Below are 18,648 nucleotides of genomic sequence, written 5' to 3' on the forward strand. Positions count from 1 at the left end.
ATTGTGCGAAAAAGAAAAACAAATAAGAAAGCCCAAGGATGGGTTTTCTAAATAATTGAACAATTTTGTAAGCTCGGATTGGCATTGTCAAGCGCCGCTCAAGAAATGAAAGAAGAAAAAGCTTCACGTGGTACTTTGTGCACTGGCATTTAAATACCGTCAAACATTATTATATAGTAGTAAGCTAATTCACGGTTGTAACCTTGCACGTTAACTGAATGCCCCTGCAGTGATTCTCTCTTCAAAGCCACCTGACAGTCCAGGAGATGCAAAAAATAAAACAACAGTGCATTGACAAATTTGATTGATGCAGTGAAAGAAGCGAGACCCCAAAAAAGATTTCATATAACTTTGTATTCTAAACACAATAGATGAGTCAGAAATGCATTTGCATAAGAACCTTCCTAATTATGGGCGCTAACACCCCTGCTCTATTCTCAACATCTGCATGATACAATAAAAAGCAACTAAGGAATGCATATGATCATGGACCCTACCGCATGTCTGGTCTCCTCCTAGCCTGTAGAGCAAGCCTTGCATCTCTCTCCCTCTCAAACTCTCGATAATCAGCGCCAAAAAAAAGAAACCTTATCCAGATACTGGTTTGAGCTCTTCTTGTACGCATCCAACTCTTCCTCCATCCCCTTATTTTCTTCCTTGAATTCCACCCAAACTTTTTTCGTCTTGTCGAGTACACTGAGCTTTGGCTTCTTCTTGATTTGTTCAAGAACAGCATCTACGGCAGAGGGTGCAGGAGTTTTTGCCTTTTCAGCTGCCTCTTTTGAATCGGCATCAATGTGCTTTTTTATTTCAATTTCTTGACCAGCAAAGTCTTGAACCTCACTGATCTGCAAAAGGAAAAATCCAATGTAAGAACATTGTTCAGACAGGGAGGTGGCTCATCAACAGACCACAAAGGCATTCCTGTCCCCTAGGAGTTTCAAGTTTATTTTGGCTGCATCCAAAAATATTAATTGACCAAAGCACTTGGAAGACAAAGGACGTACGTAATCACTTGGCGTGCTCAGGTATGGAAAAATGGTTCATCATATTTCAAACATTTCTTTAGACAAATTTAAAGCTAAGTCAGTAACAAGCATTGCCAGAAAGTAAGGGGTCCATAATTGCATGCTCCAATAACCCATGCAATTGCATGGCTAAGACATTTTCTAATTGGTAGCTATAACTTTTTTTCTAAACATGAGTAGAAGAAGGTTGTTCTTACCTCAATTTTCCCTCTATTTGAGGCAGCCGCTGCAGCATCCTTCACTGCTGAGAGGGAAGCGGCTGCAAGCTTCTTTGCCTCATCACTGATGCTGTTCTGCATCACAGTAGGTTCCTTCAGTGATTTATCTTTATTAAGGGCTTCAGTTTTCTTTGGTGGCATGCCCAGAATCACCATCCAATTCTATTTAAGTATAGTCTATGTAAAAGTTCAATTATAGCCAATTACTGACTGCGGCAACAGTGCCGAAAAGAAAAACAACAACAACAAACTAAACCTTATATCCAATTACTCTGGGGTCGGCTGCCAAAAAGAAAAACAACATACATTGGAAATCTTCTGAGAAAATGTAGTATCCAAAGTTGAATTATGCTCGTTTAAAACTGATTTGAGAGTAGCAATAGATATTCCTTTATCTAACGCCCTAACTGAGCCTTCTGGTTGGTTCCATTCTCCACAGCATTTGAAGCCTTCGCCTCTATCTGTCAGTCTTGCCTAGGAGATCCTGCAGCCTTCGGTGGTCTCAATTGTAGATACTTCATCCAATTCTATGAAACAAAATCAAGGAAAACAATTACTAGACAAGCATCATCTAATAATTAGTTGCATTAAAAATGAAAAGCATAAGAAAATTCTCACATTGGAAGCTTTGGCTGAAGTTTTATTCGGGGCTGAAGTTTTACTGCTTGAAAATTGTCTGAGAGCATTCTTAGGTATTCCCTTATTCATCTGCTCCCACATGGTCTCTACTCGATCTTTTGCCTCTATCATAAATGAAAAACAAAAATTAATTCATACCCTTTGCTTCACACAGCAGTTAGATGTTTTAAAATGAAAAAAATGGCTCATACCAAAGCACAAAACAGGACTAATGAGGGAATCCAAATAGCTCACCGCTATCTTCAGGCTGGGGCTTTGAATTCAAAGCCATAGCAGCTTCTTTCACAAATTCATTCAATGTTCCCTCTTTTTCATTTACATTACCTGAAACACCATAAAGCAAAAAACGACAAAGACCCATAAAGCAAAATTCTTTAATATAGAAACTATTGAGATTAGCCTCTTTGAATCTAACAAAATTACATGCATATAATCCAACACAAGTTTCCTCCTTTCCACACATGAAAATGTAAATAAAAATCCCAGTTAAAAAAGAAAGAAACCCAGATTAGTGTAAGTAATTAAAAGAATAACAACATAAAAAAAATGATATTTTTCTTCTTGTTTCTAGGTAACCAAAGGGCTAACTTTTGCGGGCAGAAGTGAGCTTTCAAAGGACACCTGAGTCGTCGATCCCTTTAGAGGTTGTAGCCATCGGAGACAAAAAACTATATAGTATTATTTCTTTCAAACCGGACTTTGGGTTGTGTTTGGATGAGAGTTAATCTAATATCTTTACCAGAAAATCAGCTGAAGACCCTCTTTGGGTGGCATCAAAGTGGAAGGAAAACCTCGCGAAAAAGAGAGAGAAAGTACAAAAGGAGAAAGAAATTGAAAGTCAGAAACGGCGTCATGTTAATCATTCCTCGGTGGCCTTTCATTTATTTAATTGTACTAGTAAATCATAAATACGATAACTACTGCATTTTTTTCATGTCCCAAAATTGTATTTTTTTTTTCAAGTATTTCCAATTTTAGGGAAATTTTAATTGAAATTATTGACGCAATTAAAAAAATTCAATCCCAATTTTTAAAAAAAATTTAATGATATGAGGCGAGTTGATCCAAAATAGTATTAGACAATTGGAAACCAACCCAATTACTTTGGTAGGAAATGAGTAAGCGTCGATCAATTAGTTTGGACCGTTGATTTGGTGGGATCCCAACATTCACAAACTCTGTACCTTATCTCAGTATTATTTCATCGACCAGAACAGGGAAACAGAAACGAAGAAGTAAAAAAATGGCGTCTTTGGCGCAACAATTCACAGGCCTAAGATGTCCAACACTCTCCTCTTCTCGCCTTTCGGTGAAGCCAAACCAAACCCGGAAAATGGGTGCTTTTGCTTCTCCGATAGTTTCAGCTGTTGCTGTCTCAAATCCACAAAGCAAGGACAGGCTTGAGTTGAAGAAGATGTTCGAGGAAGCCTATGAACGCTGTCGTACTGCTCCCATGGAAGGCGTCTCATTTACTCTTGAGGATTTTCAAACTGCTCTTGAAAAATATGACTTTGATTCTGAGCTTGGAACCACGGTCTGATTTTTTTTTTTTCGTCTTTTGCTTTGGTTCATTCATTTTTTTCGAAGTTCAAAATTTATCCGTGTTATCATGAATCAATAAATATTATCGGATTATGTGAATTGGGTACTTATTTTATTGGCCATTTATTTGAAATTTGTAATTCAAGTTTGTATTTTAATGGTAGGAAATAGGTAAGACTGAGATTTTGTTATTGCATGAGTTCAGATGAGTTGTTTTATGTTGAAATTATGATTGGGGGTAGATTTGGTTGGATTTGAGTTTATATAGTTTTAGCTTTTTAAACTTGTATTTTTGTATTTCCTTTTCTTATTCTTGCTGATGTTAGCTGTGAAGAAGAGTAATTGAACTTTTACTTGTGTTGTGCACTTGTGCATGATGTTTTATGGTACTGATAGAAAAATGTATATATTTTCAGGTAAAAGGAACAATTTTCTGCATAGATGCCAATGGGGCATCGGTTGACATTAGTGCAAAATCTTCAGCTTATCTACCGGTCCAAGAGGCCAGCATTCACAGAATTAAACATGTAGAAGAAGCAGGCATAGTTCCTGGTTTAACAGAGGAATTTGTGATTATTGGTGAAAATGTGGCTGATGATAGCTTAATTTTGAGCTTAAGGGCCATCCAGTATGAGCTTGCCTGGGAAAGATGCAGGCAGCTTCAAGCTGAGGATGTTGTTGTGAAGGGTAAGGTGCGTATTTTCTGCCAATTGTATCTGCTTATATAATAATGTTGAAACACTTAGCTTCCCATAAAATTTTATACTTATTCATGCGTTCTCACTTAGCGCTCTTTGACTAACTGATATATGCCTGTAGGTTGTTGATGGAAACAATGGTGGAGTTGTGGCATTGGTGGAGGGTCTTCTGGGTTTTGTTCCTTTCTCGCAGATATCTTCAGTTGGTTCTATGATCCCAACCGTATCTTTTTTCCATGTTTCCCTGTACTAAATTCTATTTGAGATATTTTACCTACCATTCTATATCCAAAATCTAATTTTCTTGTGTCAATAGTTTTATGAATCTTTCATCATAACTTGAGTGACAAGTTATGCAGTTTTCTTCTGAATTGCATTTTAGCCCAATTAGCTTTGTATGGGATTTCAAGTTATCCTTAGTAATTTGTTCTTCCATGTTTCATCAGAAATCCACTGCAGAAGAGCTTTTAGATAAGGAGCTCCCTTTGAAGTTTGTTGAGGTTGATGAGGAACAGTCCAGGCTTGTCTTCAGTAACCGCAAGGCTGTGGCTGACAGCCAGGCACAGCTAGGAATTGGATCAGTTGTCCTTGGAACTGTTCAGAGCCTTAAACCATTCGGTGCATTCATCGATATTGGTGGAATTAATGGCCTTCTTCATGTCAGTCAAATCAGTCATGATCGTGTTTTAGACATTGCTACAGTTCTTCAACCTGGTGACACTCTGAAGGTGACTCATGTTATCAAGTTAATTCTTTGCAAGAAGTTCTGTGTCTTAGAAATGTATTTTAAAGCCCATGCTAAATGATGTAGGTCATGATATTGAGCCATGACCGTGAAAGAGGCCGAGTAAGTCTTTCTACAAAGAAATTAGAGCCTACCCCCGGAGACATGATTCGCAATCCTACTCTTGTTTTTGAGAAGGTAGTTTCCAATAATGGTCTCAATCCTCTTTCAGAATTGCATTTTAAAATAATTCTTGTGTTGGATTTTAGCCATACTTCTGTTTTTGTACTGCATTAACCATCCATTTTTATTTTGCTTTGGATCATCTCAGTATTAATTCTGCTGCTTCTGGCTTTTTCCTTTTTCTAACAGGCTGAAGAGATGGCTCAGACATTCAGGCAGAGAATCGCTCAAGCAGAAGCTATGGCTCGTGCAGACATGCTTAGATTCCAGCCTGAGGTACAATTTGAGTTACTAGCTCACTAATTATAGAAAGAGTGGCGTTAGATTAGTGTCTATCTGGTTAACGTGACCGTTCCCTTTGTGGCTAATTTTACAGAGTGGCTTAACGCTGAGCTCTGATGGGATATTGGGTCCCCTTATAACAGACTTGCCAGCCGAAGGTTTGGACCTGAGTGATATTCCTGATGCAGAAGATTCTTAATTTATTTGCATAGCCCTTTAGCACCTCCATTTGAATTTGTTTTTCCAATTTTTTTTACCGCACTCCGGTCTGTAATTTTCACATTATTTACTTTGTAAAATTGATCCAATTGCTTTCTGACAGCCAAAATGAGTTAGATGACGGGGCCTCACTGCAGTGCAATAAATATAGGTTTGAACCTATGTAACTTGCGTTAATTCTAGTAACGAGGACCAACTTAAAGAATAAGGGGCTCCACCACCCCCACCTTCCCAATTCCAGCGCCATGACAATATACTCGAGCAATAATTCTTCTATTAATAACGTATCACTATATTGAAAAAAAAAAGGGAAAATTACTGGCAACTGAACAGACCAGACATGTTTATGCTATTCATTTACAAATGATGATACTAGTTTTTCTTCTTTTTTTTTTTTGGACTTAGGCCAGAGCCTACATTAAGAACACCTTGACAAAGACCAAACTCGCGAGTGGCCTTGAGCCCTGCACTGAACGCATGATCTTTAAGTGTTCATATATATTGCAGATTCCCTGCCGCCTGCATATGTTTGTTTAAAGCTTCACAGAGGAGATGAGAATATACACTAAAGATATCTTTACGTTCGTACATTTCAACTAAACAAGCAGGCCGGACCGGACAGCTATTTATCTATACACTTTTTTATCCTTTGCCTTAGGCGCACCACTCATCACCTCTCCATAAGTCTCCTTGCTGGCAGCTTTGAAAGCACTAGGAGATTCTCATAGCAGCATAGCGTGGTTTTGTGTAGGACTTTGAATTGAGAGTACATCAACTCAAATCGAAACCAGCATCTGCATTTATGGCATACAGCAATTTGGTTTCCAGTTGCTCTTTGCTGCATACATCATGTGGAACTTAATAATATTGCCATAAAAGGAAATGTGAGTATCTAAATAAATGACAATGGGTATGATCAGAGGCAAGATGTAGGTAGTAAGGCAGAGTGACCAAAATGTTGCAGAAAAGAGTGGCTAGTTCCTTTCTTTTGCCGACTAAGTTATAGGTGACTTCTGAATTCTTAGCATGCTTATGTTAAAAACCTTGGAAGTGCGAATTATCACCAACATAAACAGCAATTCAATTTCCATGCCGAGAAATAAACTAAAACTTCTCATCTCAAAGTCTTACTCAATGGTAAGCTATTAAAAAAGAGAGACAAACCTTCTATATGGTGGAAGCTTAAGAAGGTTCATACAAGTAGCTGATGTCGGTAACCGGTCCAATTCTTCTTCAGAGGCACTACCAGCAGCTCTGTAAAAAAGTCCACAGCAAAATCTTTAAATTCTGATTGGAAAAGAAAAACAACATAAAAAAAAAAAAAGTAGAGAGGTGGGACAGGAGAAATAAGCAGTGTACTATAGTGCTTCTGTCAGTCAGCCACCTGACTAATAAGTTATCATACTTCCAGTGTACATTTGGTACAATTATTACCTTTGTATGCAAAATAAAGGTTCAAGATATTTGAATCCCAGCAGCGGTCCTCGAGAACACCCAGTCACAAACCTAAAAAGAACCTCATCTACTTAATTATCCTCTCTTATGTTCATTATTCTTGAAGCTAATAATAGAAGTAATCAACATGGGAAGACATCAAGCACGCAGATCACAGATTATGCAACTCACTTCAAAAATTTCTTTTGATTTTCCAGTGAAAAGCTTTTGAGGACTTCCCAAAACATATCAATGACATAGTGCTCCTGTCAAACAAGGAAGTGAAAATAAGCTTCTGAAAGCAAAGACAAAGAACTGACTCTTATAATAATGACGGATAGGGCAAGAAGTAAATTCAGTAACAATTTACACTCCTGTCATTCCAACTGGAATAAAACTACAAAAAGTCAAAGCACACTTGTGGCATAATAACCCATTCTAATTCAACTAAAAAGGGTGAGAAGGTTAAAAAACTTACGCCATGATAACCACCCACATAATTGGTGTGGCGTCGTAGTTCATCAACATCCAAGCTGTCAAGTGAACCTGATATCAGAAGCTGCAAAGACAATAGATTTCAAGGATTTAAGTAAAGCTCAAAATGACATTAAGCAGGATAACTCTAGTGAAGAATATTTATACTTTGAAGGATAAGCACATGTTTCATCCAAGGTGAACACAATAATACTTTCAAGATCTTAAACCATCACAGAAAAGATTTTAAGAATTGATGTCGGGCGGCTTACATATACAAAGTATAATTGAATGAAAATCAATGTTAATGCTAGGAAATGTGAAAAATGTTTAAAGGCATTTTGGCATGATAGAATTGCAAATCTTGAGCAAAAACTGCAGTTCACAAGGCATAATAATTTGAAGGTTCATTAACTTTTTTAAGTGAAAAGGAATCCCAGCAAACTCTATCTATCATGTTTATATAGGCAGACAATGACCTTGAAGTAATATTAGGAAACAATTGCCCGCAAAGTGAGTACAACCTGTGAAATTTTGAAGTAGACCACAATACCTGCAATTCATGTTCATTGAACATATCAATCCAATTTTTCTGTATAAGCTGCTGAAATCCCCTAAGGAAATGGGAACTTTGTTGTCGTATCTGCAATGACATCATCTCCAAGTGTCACCATCATGCAAGGTATAACAGATGCATTAAACGAATTTGCAATGAAGGATCTCACAACCTGAAAATTCAATCGGTGGTTAGATACAAGGTGAATAAATGTGATGACATTCTCATTAGTAACATGTATGTTTTTGCCTCCTGGAAGAAGCTCTTCTTCTGTTTGCTCTCCATATTCATTATTCACAATTACGAAGTAGAGCTCCAACTCTGAAATGTCCCCTTTATAATGCTGAAAGTCATAACATAGGAGGTGGGAATTAGAAGCCTAGAGCTTTAACATGTAAACCACGTGAATGGATGAGTACACAAATAAAGTCACTATTTTTCTGTGAAGTATGAATGAAAAAGATATAAAAAGGAAAAGTTCAAGAAAAATACCTTTAAGAAAATAAGGTGGCGATATAATTCAGGGTCCAAGGAAGGCAAGTCATTTAAATAATTGTACCTAATCAAAAAGGAAAAATATATATGTATTAGTATCACTAGAATACAATTGAAAAGTAAGTCTTCCAAAGAGGAGGAAACCATTCAAAGGCTTACTTTTGTTTCAATTTGCTCAAGAAAAATGTTGCAAATGGTATATCCACAAGAATCCCTTCAAACATGGCCTACAAGAAAGGTAACATTATGCCTCATCAATAAGCCCTGTAATAGATAAAGCTGAGATAGCATACAGGCAACTTAAATATTAGATATAGATACAGCATAAGATTAAGCTTCTGTAATAGAATGACATACCTTTGCAAGAAGTGTTCCCAAGAAATGAAAAAATTGTAGGTGTTGTTCATGTGTCATTCCTGATCCAGGATTTGGGTATAGAAGGTGATCAGCTGTTTCCTGTGTAGACATGCTAAGTATTATGTCAAAAAAACATATGCTATAAGAAAAACAATAAATAACAAGTGAGACAAGTTGCCATATACAACAAAATATATAGAACCCTGCTCGTGAGAAACAAAGTTGACTTTAAATGAAAAACGAGAAAAGATAATGAACTTTCCATAACAGACAGCTAATTTTAGAAGACAACCAGTAGAAGAGGGTAATGACATCCTCTATTTGAATTCCATGATCTTTTCGAATCTTTATACCAAGTTTAGATTCCAACATTGTTAAATCCATCTTTATCATTTAAATATTCCATTGAAATGGACCATCTCTTTGTATTCAAATCAAGCCAAGCACATTCTTATTATTTGAAAAAAAAAATTGATCAAGAAAATGTGATTATTCTTTATCTTTCCCTTGTTCAGCAAGAATTGGATATTGATCTTCTCTATCTAACTGTTCAATCAGAAAGAAGCATGTCATCCTAAATCCTTACCATCAGGCGAGAAAGTTAAGGAAGACACTACTGGCATCTTTACCATAAATGAAATAAAAAAATTCAGTGAACATATCCCAACCAGCTTATTAAGCAACCAACTTGTGTATATGAAAAGATGAAGAGGTGTAATGAGTAGCATATATTAACAACCTTAAATAACCCATACTGTACGTCAAATGCAGCTCGAGTAATATTCTCCATAAAATCTTTGAAAATTCCACCACCATCAATTCCAGCCTCCTCCACTCCAAATTCATTGACAAATGTTACACGAATCTGTAGGGAAGCAAATGAAACTGATTATATCATTGTTGGCCAGTGCCAAGAGGGAAGAGACCAGATTCCACAAAGCTATGAAAGATAATAAAGTTTTCATATGTGAGAAGTCTTAAGTAAAGCATACATGTCCTCTAAGATCCTCTTCAGACAATGCACTCATCTGATTATAAGCATCTTCCAAAATGTGATCCCTTCGTATTCTGAATCGATTTCCAGCAAAAACACCATGAGCCCCTTGTGTCTGCCTAACTGATTCTAGTTGTAACTGGTAGATGGAGTTATGGAAAGGAGACACATAGCAAAGAAAATAGGAAATTAAATATCAGTTAAAAGGAATCCAAATGTTAGACTCATTTTCCTAGGTAACTCCCCGACCACCCAGTTTGAGGAATGCATATATGATACCCATATCAACAGCTTGATCTTATTTTTCAAGATCTAATAGTTTCAACTAAAGATTGGAAGCAAAATTTGCTAATTACTCACTTACAGTGAATATTTTAACTCTGCTAGTGAATGGAATCAAGAAAGGTGCTTGCTTCAATATGTCATGAGCCTTTGTGCCTTCTATTACAGCCTACTAGGGAAAATTAAGATCAGAACAAACAAGCTGCATGAAATGAATTGATACCTGGAACTTAAAGCTGCAATTGAGAAGCTATTACCTGAGAAATAAAATAGTCATTTACACCATCAGAATGAAAGTAACTGGGGGGAGTAAACTGCCGCCGGTTGTTCCAATCTTGCAACTATAAGAGCAGTTTTAAATAACAAAAATAAGTAAGGTGAAAAAGAGTATAATGTTTTCCTACATTTCATTATTCTCAAGATATGTATCATTCTATTTATATTTATTGAGTACAACCCAGATAATTTGTAATATCATGCACAAGACAAAATGTCAACCAATGGGAAGTCAGAAATTCAACAAGTTACAGTGACATCTACCTGGGAAAGGAGCTCAGAGGCTACAGTACCAACCCTATTTTGAATAGCTTCAACAGGGTGCCTCTTATGAGCAGAAGTGTTGGAGATAGATTTCCCAGAACTAGGGTGAGCTAAAGGATTCACCCATAGGAGCTGCCACAAAGCCTGTATTGAGGAAAAAAACAGAAGAATTTTATAAACGTTAGTTAGACCATTAAGTAAGGTTACCCTGCACTAGCAATTCCATGGTAGTCATAAGAATCATGGTTGCCATCAATGCTATCACATGGTCGATGGATATCCATAAATCATGTCCTTAATCTAAAGAAAGTCCAGTGAATACAAGATATTTTTCTGAATCAAAATTAAAAATTGCTTCACAGCTTAAATAACAGTTCATTAAACTAAAGTTTTACAAAATGAGGCCACCTGTCTCAGAATGACAATTAGGCATCTAACATCTTTCAAAGGCAGTGGCTTCTCCTGCTCATAAAACTCTTCATTATCGACTATCGTAAGCATGTGCCTAATCAACCACAAAGAAGCCAGAATAGTCAGTCATCAATCTGAAAACACCATTTAGCATTTCTAAAAACAAGGATGAAACACACAACAGTAATTGCATAAAATTATGCTGCCAGAAATCAACCAATCATCTTACTTGTACACTGGACAGAAAACAGACAGAGGTAGCAGCCAACCAGGTGCATCTCCCAAGAGATATGAACAGCGCTCAGGCAAGGATGACCACTTTTGATTTTGTTGACATCGCTTCATAAAATTCCAAAGCACCGGAACAAGTTCAGTTCTATATGCTAGTACAGTCATGATTCTCTCTTGAGGTAATGTATTGAATGTAACATGCAGAAAAGCACAAGCAGCACCAACAGCTGCCACCTCCTTATCATCTGGTCCTTCATTATGTGAAGCATGGACGGTGGAAATCCCTCCAAATAACACATTAGTCTGCTTAGAAGAATCAAAATTTGAAACCTTTTCTTTGATTTGAAAAGAAAACAACAATATCATGAGGATAGCAAAAGTCATTTTCAAACAAACAGAAAGTTTCAAGACTGCCTACCAATTGCAGAAGAAAGCGTGAATCAATAGCATTGGTTATCTGCTGTTCCAAATTATTATCCAAAACTATTTTATCACGTAAGATCAAATCATCATCCCCAACTGTAGAACCTGAAGCCAAATATTTATGCATGTGCATTTCAATGAACCAATCTAAAGAGGAATTGGTGTACAAAAAAATCAAGTCATAGTTGCTGTACTATAACCAAATTTATAATTTTCTTGTTGAGAAAGCTAGGAAAAAAAGTCCATTGGGATATAAGGGGAGGAAATAGAAAGAAAGATGGCATATCAAGAGGCAAGAAATACTTTCTCTAATTTCTCTGCTTGAGGATTTTATAGGTGGAAGAGCTTCCATCAAAAATGTTGTAACAGCTGCAAGGTCTATGACCTGCTCAAAATAAAAAAACAGAAGTAAAAAACTGGCTCCAAAACCTAATTACATTAAAAATTGAAATTTTTTTAACATAAGAAGCAGCTTTAATGCAAACATAAAAGTAGCTAACCACATTTACTGCAAGCATAAAAGCAGCTTTAATGGAAATACTAAAATTAAGACTTGAAAGAATTATCAGAAGGAAGCCAGGGAAGCTATTTGGATCCAATATCTCAACTATATACTTGCATTCACATATGCACATATTCATAGCATTCAATCACATCGAAAGGAAAATACTGTTCAAAAGCAACGCAGGTAGAATGACCACATGTATCACTAACAAAATAAGGAAAAGCTCATAGCAGAAAAGCATCTCGTTTAATTAAAAAAAATCAGCTTCTTACCATTTCAAATGAGCAATTCAGCTGAGATAAAGCAGCACTTGCTGTTTCTAATATATTAGCAAGGAGGCAGGCATAACCAGGAAACTCATTCGATATATCAGTGGGAAGTACATTAGCATGGTTTTGCACGCACAAAGCCATCTGATTAGTGTAGTATTGGATCAAGATACGAGATGCAAAAACCTAAATAGTAAAACATCATGATATTATAATCTGCAACAAACATAAAATGAAAACAAAAATATGTTGCAACAGAAAATTTGCAATGAGAATACGATATGGGAGTTTTTCAGCATAAACAAAATATATATATATATATATATATTTAGCAATATGAAAAGCTAGTTTGCAGACAAAGTAAAAGAAGTAGAAACAACCACGTAGATAGAAAGAATATGCTTTAAAGTTTTTCAGCACCACAAACCACCACTATCAAGATGCAAATTAAGCTTAAGGAAACATCTTATAAAGTCTTAAACTAGTAAGACAAAGAAGAAACCTACCTCTTTTAAGTATGGAAAAAGTTGCCATAGGAAAGGGATTGTAACAATCTGAGATAAGAAACTCCGTCGTGAATCTACGTTTGAGCAAATACATGGACTCTGACCAACATGAGAAATCATAAGAACAAGCACGCGCTCCAGCGCATATAGTTTCCCAAAAGAACCTCTAGCATTTATATTTTCCTGCACCACAACATAGGTAGTATCAGAAAAGCAGAAGGCAATTACTAAATCACAAGTTTTAAGATGCACAATTATGGAGATAGGGATATCAAAATAGTTACATAAAAATTATACCTAATTACAAGAAAACCAAAAACAGGGTTACAAAAAAGTGTACCTTTACTGTTAGAATAACTTCTCTAAACAGAGAGAATACATTTCTTTGCATGAGATAACCAACTGTCTTACAAGCCCAAGGCAGTTTAGGATCTAACAACAAAACCAATGCTTGAAGCAAGGTGGTTGTTGATGCACTAGATTCCTCTGGAGTCATCAACAGCTGGTCTTTCAATTGATTTCTATCCAATAAAATTTTAAGTAATATAATCATCAGAAACAACTTAAAAATACACACAAAATATGAGTATATTAAATTCTATCATACATCAGAGTGCATGACACTAACAATGAGAAAGGGGGAAGATATATGTAGAGAGAGAAAGAGAGATGGAAACACGACAATATATATCATCAAGATCAGGCATTCATTTTTTCCCCTTGTTCTATTTCTGTTTTAGATCACTGAGATACTAAAGAACATCTAAAAGCTGCATACATTTATAAAATAACACAAGCTCCATCATGTGATGCAAAATAAAAATGAAAAATACGACAAATACCCAGCTGACAAAAGAGGGTTTGAGGAACAAACCTGTTCTGATGTATAGCCTGAATACAAGAAAATGACAGTCGTTTCAATCTGTAGGCAACCGAAGAATGATTCAATGAATGGTCCACCCCTACAAAGAGCCCCAAGGCATCCCCTATTGCATAATTTATACAAAAATTAGAGAAAGAGAGAAAAAGAGAAAGATAATAACTACCATAATTATATGCAAAACACAAATATATATATGCACAGACACACACCAAACAACTTATCCATAATACAACTATGCAAGAAGGGATTTTGATAAAAGTACCACTATCTCGAACAAATTGCTGAAGTAATCGGCAAGTCTCAACAAGCACTGAAAAATCATTTATATTCTGTGCATTAAAGAAGAAAATTAGCTGGCGGAGAAACTCTGAGTCTGGACCAAAATAATGCCTGCATAAACAGAGACGACCTGAACAAAATCAGAAAATCACATGATACAATAATTTAATTAGAAAAGCAATAAAACAGGCATAAAAGTCAACTCACTGTGTTGATATTAAACGGAATTCTCATTAAATTGGAAACACCTTCAAGACACTATTGATGTTAGAATTTACCTGTCCACATTTTGACAGTGCTGTCCATAGGTTTGGTAGAACTGCTGTCGGACCTTGGCACGTTCAGCTTCCACTGCCTTTCTCCCTCTGAAGTATTTCTGTAGCTAGTAATTAGTCAACACTTTGCAAAATGTAGGGCAGCAAGTTCTTAAGGCAGATCCAGACAACTATTTTATCTATCCTAAATTGCCTAATGGAAATATATAGCTAAAAGATTCTCATATTCCACCTAAACCAATGCCAACTCAGTGTATGGATGAGTATTTGAAGTTGTTAATCATAAAGCAGATGCAACTAAGAAAGAATCAAGAAAAATGACTAAGAAACCAACAACATGCATCTTCAAACACAAGGTCACTTCAAAATAAAAGCTTAAAATAAACAATGTAGGGTTGTGATTTAATGAAAACTTATTTATTGCATGGACTTGCTGGCTTGGATGATAAATATAAACGATGTACAGACTATTTAGTTCAGTTGGACTGTTTAAACCTGATCACTTAAAATAATTCAAACTTATGGTTGCAGAGAATAAGTTTGAATTTAGAAAATAAAAACATATTGGAGTATAAGGCTTTTTGAGGTGTTCAAGAACAAGGAAAGACATTCATCTATTAACCTATTGAGAAGAAAAAGAAAGGTTTAGATATTTATCCACTAGTCAGCCACTATAACACTACCATCTTCTCCAACAAAATATAGAACACTTTAATACATGTTAAAGCACATACTTTCTCAAGAATCAACAACATCAACTAAGGGTATTACCATTCGAATACCAAATTGCCTTGGCATTGAATCTCTTTCCGAATATAAGGCAGTTCCAGGGAAAACACTTGGTAGAAAACTATATCAATTCGCTGTATTATTCGCATTTTTCCTCTATCAAATTCTAGAGCCCAATGATCAAACCCACCTCCAACTGACCCCCAAAAATACATCATCTCTTATACAACCACAGAAGAAGAAACTATACGTGGTACTCAACCATGCAAAATGACAACAAGAAAGCATTGTTATTCGCAGCTGTTCATTGCATTTACTTGTATTAAAACTAAACACGCATGGAAAATTTCAAGAGATTAATTTTCAGTTCAATGCAAATAAGGCTCCAGTTATTAAAGGGAAAGAAACGGCCTAATTCAAATAGAGAAGAAACAAAGGCAACCTGAATCTTGAGAGCTGCAGAATTTTGCTGGCGCAACCAGAGGCGGCGATTCCGCTCTAATCGCGTTTGTTCTAGAAGTTTCTGCCTATCTCTCTCCTTCGAGCTCCGACCTCCCAAATCGACTCGTTTCCGACTGGTGGAATCACCCGTGAAGAACATTTTACCGCCTCCACTAAACCCAAAAAACGAACAACAGCGGGCAAATTCAAGGTTTTCCTTTGATTCGATCAATAAAGAGTTGCCCTAAAAATATCTTTTTCAGATTGAAATAAGAGATGAGTTAGATAAAAACAGAGGAAAGAGAAACGTTTGGTGTTTGGATGGAGAGAAAATTGGAGAAATAAAAGAAGACTGGGAAGGAAGGAAGAAGAGTTGGGAGAAATTTGTGGCGCTTTGATACCTTGTACCCTGAAGAGGGAAAAAAAGTTAAAAATAACTCACATGGTACACGTTGAATCGTCTAACCAGGGTAAGAAAAAAAAATTGGAAAAAATCAAAAATTTATTTGGAATTATAGTGTTTTGTTCAATTTAAATCGATTATTTTATTTGATATAAATTAAATTTATATATATTAAATACGATTAAATTTGAAACAAAAATTTAAAAATTAAAATAAATTAATTAAATTATATATTTTTATTAATTTTTATATTTTAATTTTTTTATTAAAATAAAAATAATTATTTTATATTTAAATTTTTTAATATATTAAAAGTTATATTAAAATAATATTAAAATATTAAATATTAAATTTAAAAAATTATTAAATCAAATTAAATCAATAAATTTTAATTTCATATCATTTAAATTAAATTATATCCAGATCAAATTTTAAAAATTTACAATTTGATGTATCATATAAAAAGATCCGAATAGATTCGATCCAATAAATCCTCATCACCCTTGATATATGTTAGAATCCTTCTAACGTACAGGACGATTAAGATTTAATGTTAAAAAAATAATGATTAAGATTTAAGAATGGATTGGGAGATAATAATATGGATGCAAGCAGGCCCAAACCCATGTGTGGGCTGGCCTGCTTATTCTGAATTAACCCATTAAGCCCAACTGCATACTGAATTAATAGGCCAGGCCCAATTAAAATGGGCTCTTAACTGGGTTATAGTAAATTTACAAGCCCAAAAACAAAGGAAAGAAGAATAAAACATGACTCCAATATAAAAGGAACACTTGAAACAAACGAAGCTTCTTTTGTGGCCAAAAAGAATTAAAAAAAAAAAAAAAAAGGGATAAGGTTTTTGAGTTGCAATGAAAATTCCACCATCAGATCAGACGGAATAATAATAATAGAGACAATGTTTGAATGTCAAAAGCAATTAGGCATTGCTGCAAATTAGATTTGCAATTTAATTAATTTCAATTCAGTGAGCCAATTAGATTAATTTTATCTAAATGTAACATTAATGGTTGTGGAGCTCAATCCACTTTGAATTAGGTCAGTTTCTGTTGACCACTGCATCAGCTCTGACCTTTTTTCTTTATTAATTTGCTTTGATTTTTTTCATCTTTTCAAACTTTGTTTCTTATTGCTGGGAGTGTTTATAATTTGGATTTAATTGAATTAATTAATCGAATCGATTTAATTCGATTAATTAATCGGTTATTCAATTAATTTTGATCGGTTAATTAAAATGATTTTAAAAAAATTTTAATTTTTGATTAATTCAGTTTGAAAACTAAATTAATCAAATTTTTAATTGAAATATAACAAAATCTAAACATAAAAAGAAAAATATATGAGATGAATCATTTTATTCCATAAGTTTTTAGAGTTTTGATATAATATTTTGGTATTTCGATATTTTGTTGAATAATTTTATTTAGTTTGTTTAAACTATGAAAATTAAGAGTTTAAAATATAATTTGATTTAAGTATATTTATTATCTGATTAACCAAAAAATTAACAAAATTGATTGAATTAAATTCTGTTGATTAATTTTTAAAATTAATAAATTCGATTCGATTAATAAAAATAAAATAATATAATTTGATTAATTCAATTTTGAATAATTCGATTTAAAATTAATCGAACCGATCGAATAAATGTCCTAACTTAATCACCTTTGTTCAACTTTTGACAGACTAGAGGTGAAGATTTATTAAAGGGTAAATTTCATTCCAATTCCAAACTGAAATTCGAATTTACCCTTAATTAGTAAAGGCTAACTTTTGCTTAAATTTTACTCAAAATTGAAAAAATTTAGATGAAATTTACCCTCCATTCAATGATGCACCGTGCAGGGAACAGTTGGTGTCACTTAGGAAAATGAAATCATTCCAATTCCAAACTGTGCAAAGTACATGGAATTTTAATTGCTAGCCCATTATTTTTTTTCTCATTGAGGGCATTTTTTGTTTAAAAAAACCTTAGGCAACACTTTAATCCGAATTTATCGCACACTTTAATCATTCAAGTTGAAATTAGATCGTCATTATTAAAGTAATATTAAATTTTGCTTTCTTAGATGATAAGAAATCACACGTACAATAATTAACACGCACGAGTGATGTTCGTGTTTTATTGTGTCGAAAGCATGTATAAATTTAAAATAAGTGTTGAAACTTGATGTCACTATGAAAAGCATGATGGCTTAAGTTGGTAAATACAAATTTTGGTCTGCCTAGTGTTTGGATTAATTGTAAAAGTTGTCTACAATCAGTAAAGTACAAAACACAATGGGCTGTGGCATTCACATTTGATGGTGTTTTGGGGTTAATAAAATAATGTTAGGGTTTTTGTTTATATTATGAATAAAATAATGGTCCTAGCTATGCAACTTTGATTGCAATGAATCAAATTATAATGCTGGGCTTTAACCAACAGAATGTCTCAAACGCCAAGGAATGAACAAACAAAGCATGTTTCAATCTTTGCTTTCCACTTTGGAGTGATGGCTGAGTTCAAAGTATGAAACCAGCCTGTTTCAGCATCTTTCTTGTATAAAATTGATGATGTACCATACATCAATCACTCACGTAGGCTAATTTATAAATTAATCTAAC

At 34.7% G+C, this 18,648-nt stretch overlaps 3 protein-coding genes and 1 pseudogene across 21 annotated transcripts; 1 reads left to right on the forward strand and 3 right to left on the reverse strand.

Annotated features, from left to right (window-relative positions):
- Window positions 1–313: 313 nt before the first annotated feature.
- LOC111280180 (uncharacterized) lies at window positions 314–1,537 on the reverse strand (annotated as a pseudogene). The gene is made up of 2 exons (XR_016334616.1): window positions 1,226–1,537; window positions 314–848 (listed from the first exon to the last, which is right to left on the reverse strand). The product of XR_016334616.1 is annotated as an uncharacterized LOC111280180 (transcript).
- LOC111279113 (uncharacterized) lies at window positions 1,530–2,742 on the reverse strand. 3 transcript variants are annotated; one of them, XM_089756262.1, is made up of 4 exons: window positions 2,625–2,742; window positions 2,120–2,209; window positions 1,865–1,989; window positions 1,530–1,773 (listed from the first exon to the last, which is right to left on the reverse strand). In XM_089756262.1, the coding sequence occupies exons 2-4, from the start codon at window positions 2,154–2,156 to the stop codon at window positions 1,711–1,713; spliced, it is 225 nt and encodes a 74-aa protein (XP_089612388.1). In that variant the 5' UTR covers window positions 2,157–2,209; window positions 2,625–2,742; the 3' UTR covers window positions 1,530–1,710. The 3 variants fall into 3 exon arrangements, with proteins under 3 accessions (XP_089612388.1, XP_089612387.1, XP_089612386.1); XM_089756261.1 differs by lacking the exon at window positions 2,625–2,742 and adding an exon at window positions 2,474–2,611; XM_089756260.1 differs by lacking the exon at window positions 2,625–2,742 and having other exon boundaries at window positions 2,120–2,513.
- Window positions 2,742–5,635, forward strand: LOC111280221 (small ribosomal subunit protein bS1c-like). Of its 2 annotated transcripts, none has more exons than XM_022867426.2 (7): window positions 2,742–3,419; window positions 3,844–4,119; window positions 4,247–4,348; window positions 4,572–4,853; window positions 4,937–5,047; window positions 5,222–5,308; window positions 5,409–5,635. In XM_022867426.2, exons 1-7 carry the CDS (start codon window positions 3,129–3,131, stop codon window positions 5,511–5,513), a joined length of 1,254 nt encoding a protein of 417 aa, XP_022723161.2. In that variant the 5' UTR covers window positions 2,742–3,128; the 3' UTR covers window positions 5,514–5,635. The 2 variants fall into 2 exon arrangements, with proteins under 2 accessions (XP_022723161.2, XP_022723162.2); XM_022867427.2 differs by having other exon boundaries at window positions 4,247–4,327.
- Window positions 5,636–5,787: 152 nt separating this feature from the next.
- On the reverse strand, window positions 5,788–16,145 carry LOC111280219 (E3 ubiquitin-protein ligase UPL6-like). Of its 15 annotated transcripts, none has more exons than XM_022867420.2 (27): window positions 16,060–16,145; window positions 15,619–15,871; window positions 14,451–14,548; window positions 14,156–14,283; window positions 13,885–13,996; window positions 13,351–13,531; window positions 13,011–13,193; window positions 12,508–12,690; window positions 12,034–12,115; window positions 11,726–11,835; window positions 11,306–11,610; window positions 11,074–11,170; window positions 10,666–10,809; window positions 10,383–10,466; window positions 10,208–10,294; window positions 9,842–9,982; window positions 9,589–9,714; window positions 8,850–8,948; window positions 8,652–8,719; window positions 8,490–8,556; window positions 8,170–8,340; window positions 7,995–8,084; window positions 7,446–7,526; window positions 7,160–7,233; window positions 6,968–7,039; window positions 6,698–6,787; window positions 5,788–6,371 (listed from the first exon to the last, which is right to left on the reverse strand). In XM_022867420.2, exons 2-27 carry the CDS (start codon window positions 15,775–15,777, stop codon window positions 6,305–6,307), a joined length of 3,099 nt encoding a protein of 1,032 aa, XP_022723155.2. In that variant the 5' UTR covers window positions 15,778–15,871; window positions 16,060–16,145; the 3' UTR covers window positions 5,788–6,304. The 15 variants fall into 15 exon arrangements, 12 of the variants coding, with proteins under 12 accessions (XP_022723155.2, XP_022723154.2, XP_089612385.1 ...); XM_022867419.2 differs by having other exon boundaries at window positions 16,019–16,084; XR_016334615.1 differs by lacking the exon at window positions 16,060–16,145 and adding an exon at window positions 16,019–16,056 and having other exon boundaries at window positions 5,833–6,371; window positions 7,995–8,169; window positions 8,247–8,340.
- Between the last annotated feature and the right edge of the window lie 2,503 nt (window positions 16,146–18,648).

This window comes from Durio zibethinus, chromosome 27 (assembly GCF_047325235.1).
Source record: "Durio zibethinus cultivar Kanyao isolate XHJ-2024 chromosome 27, ASM4732523v1, whole genome shotgun sequence".
NCBI classification, from domain to species: Eukaryota; Viridiplantae; Streptophyta; class Magnoliopsida; order Malvales; family Malvaceae; genus Durio; species Durio zibethinus.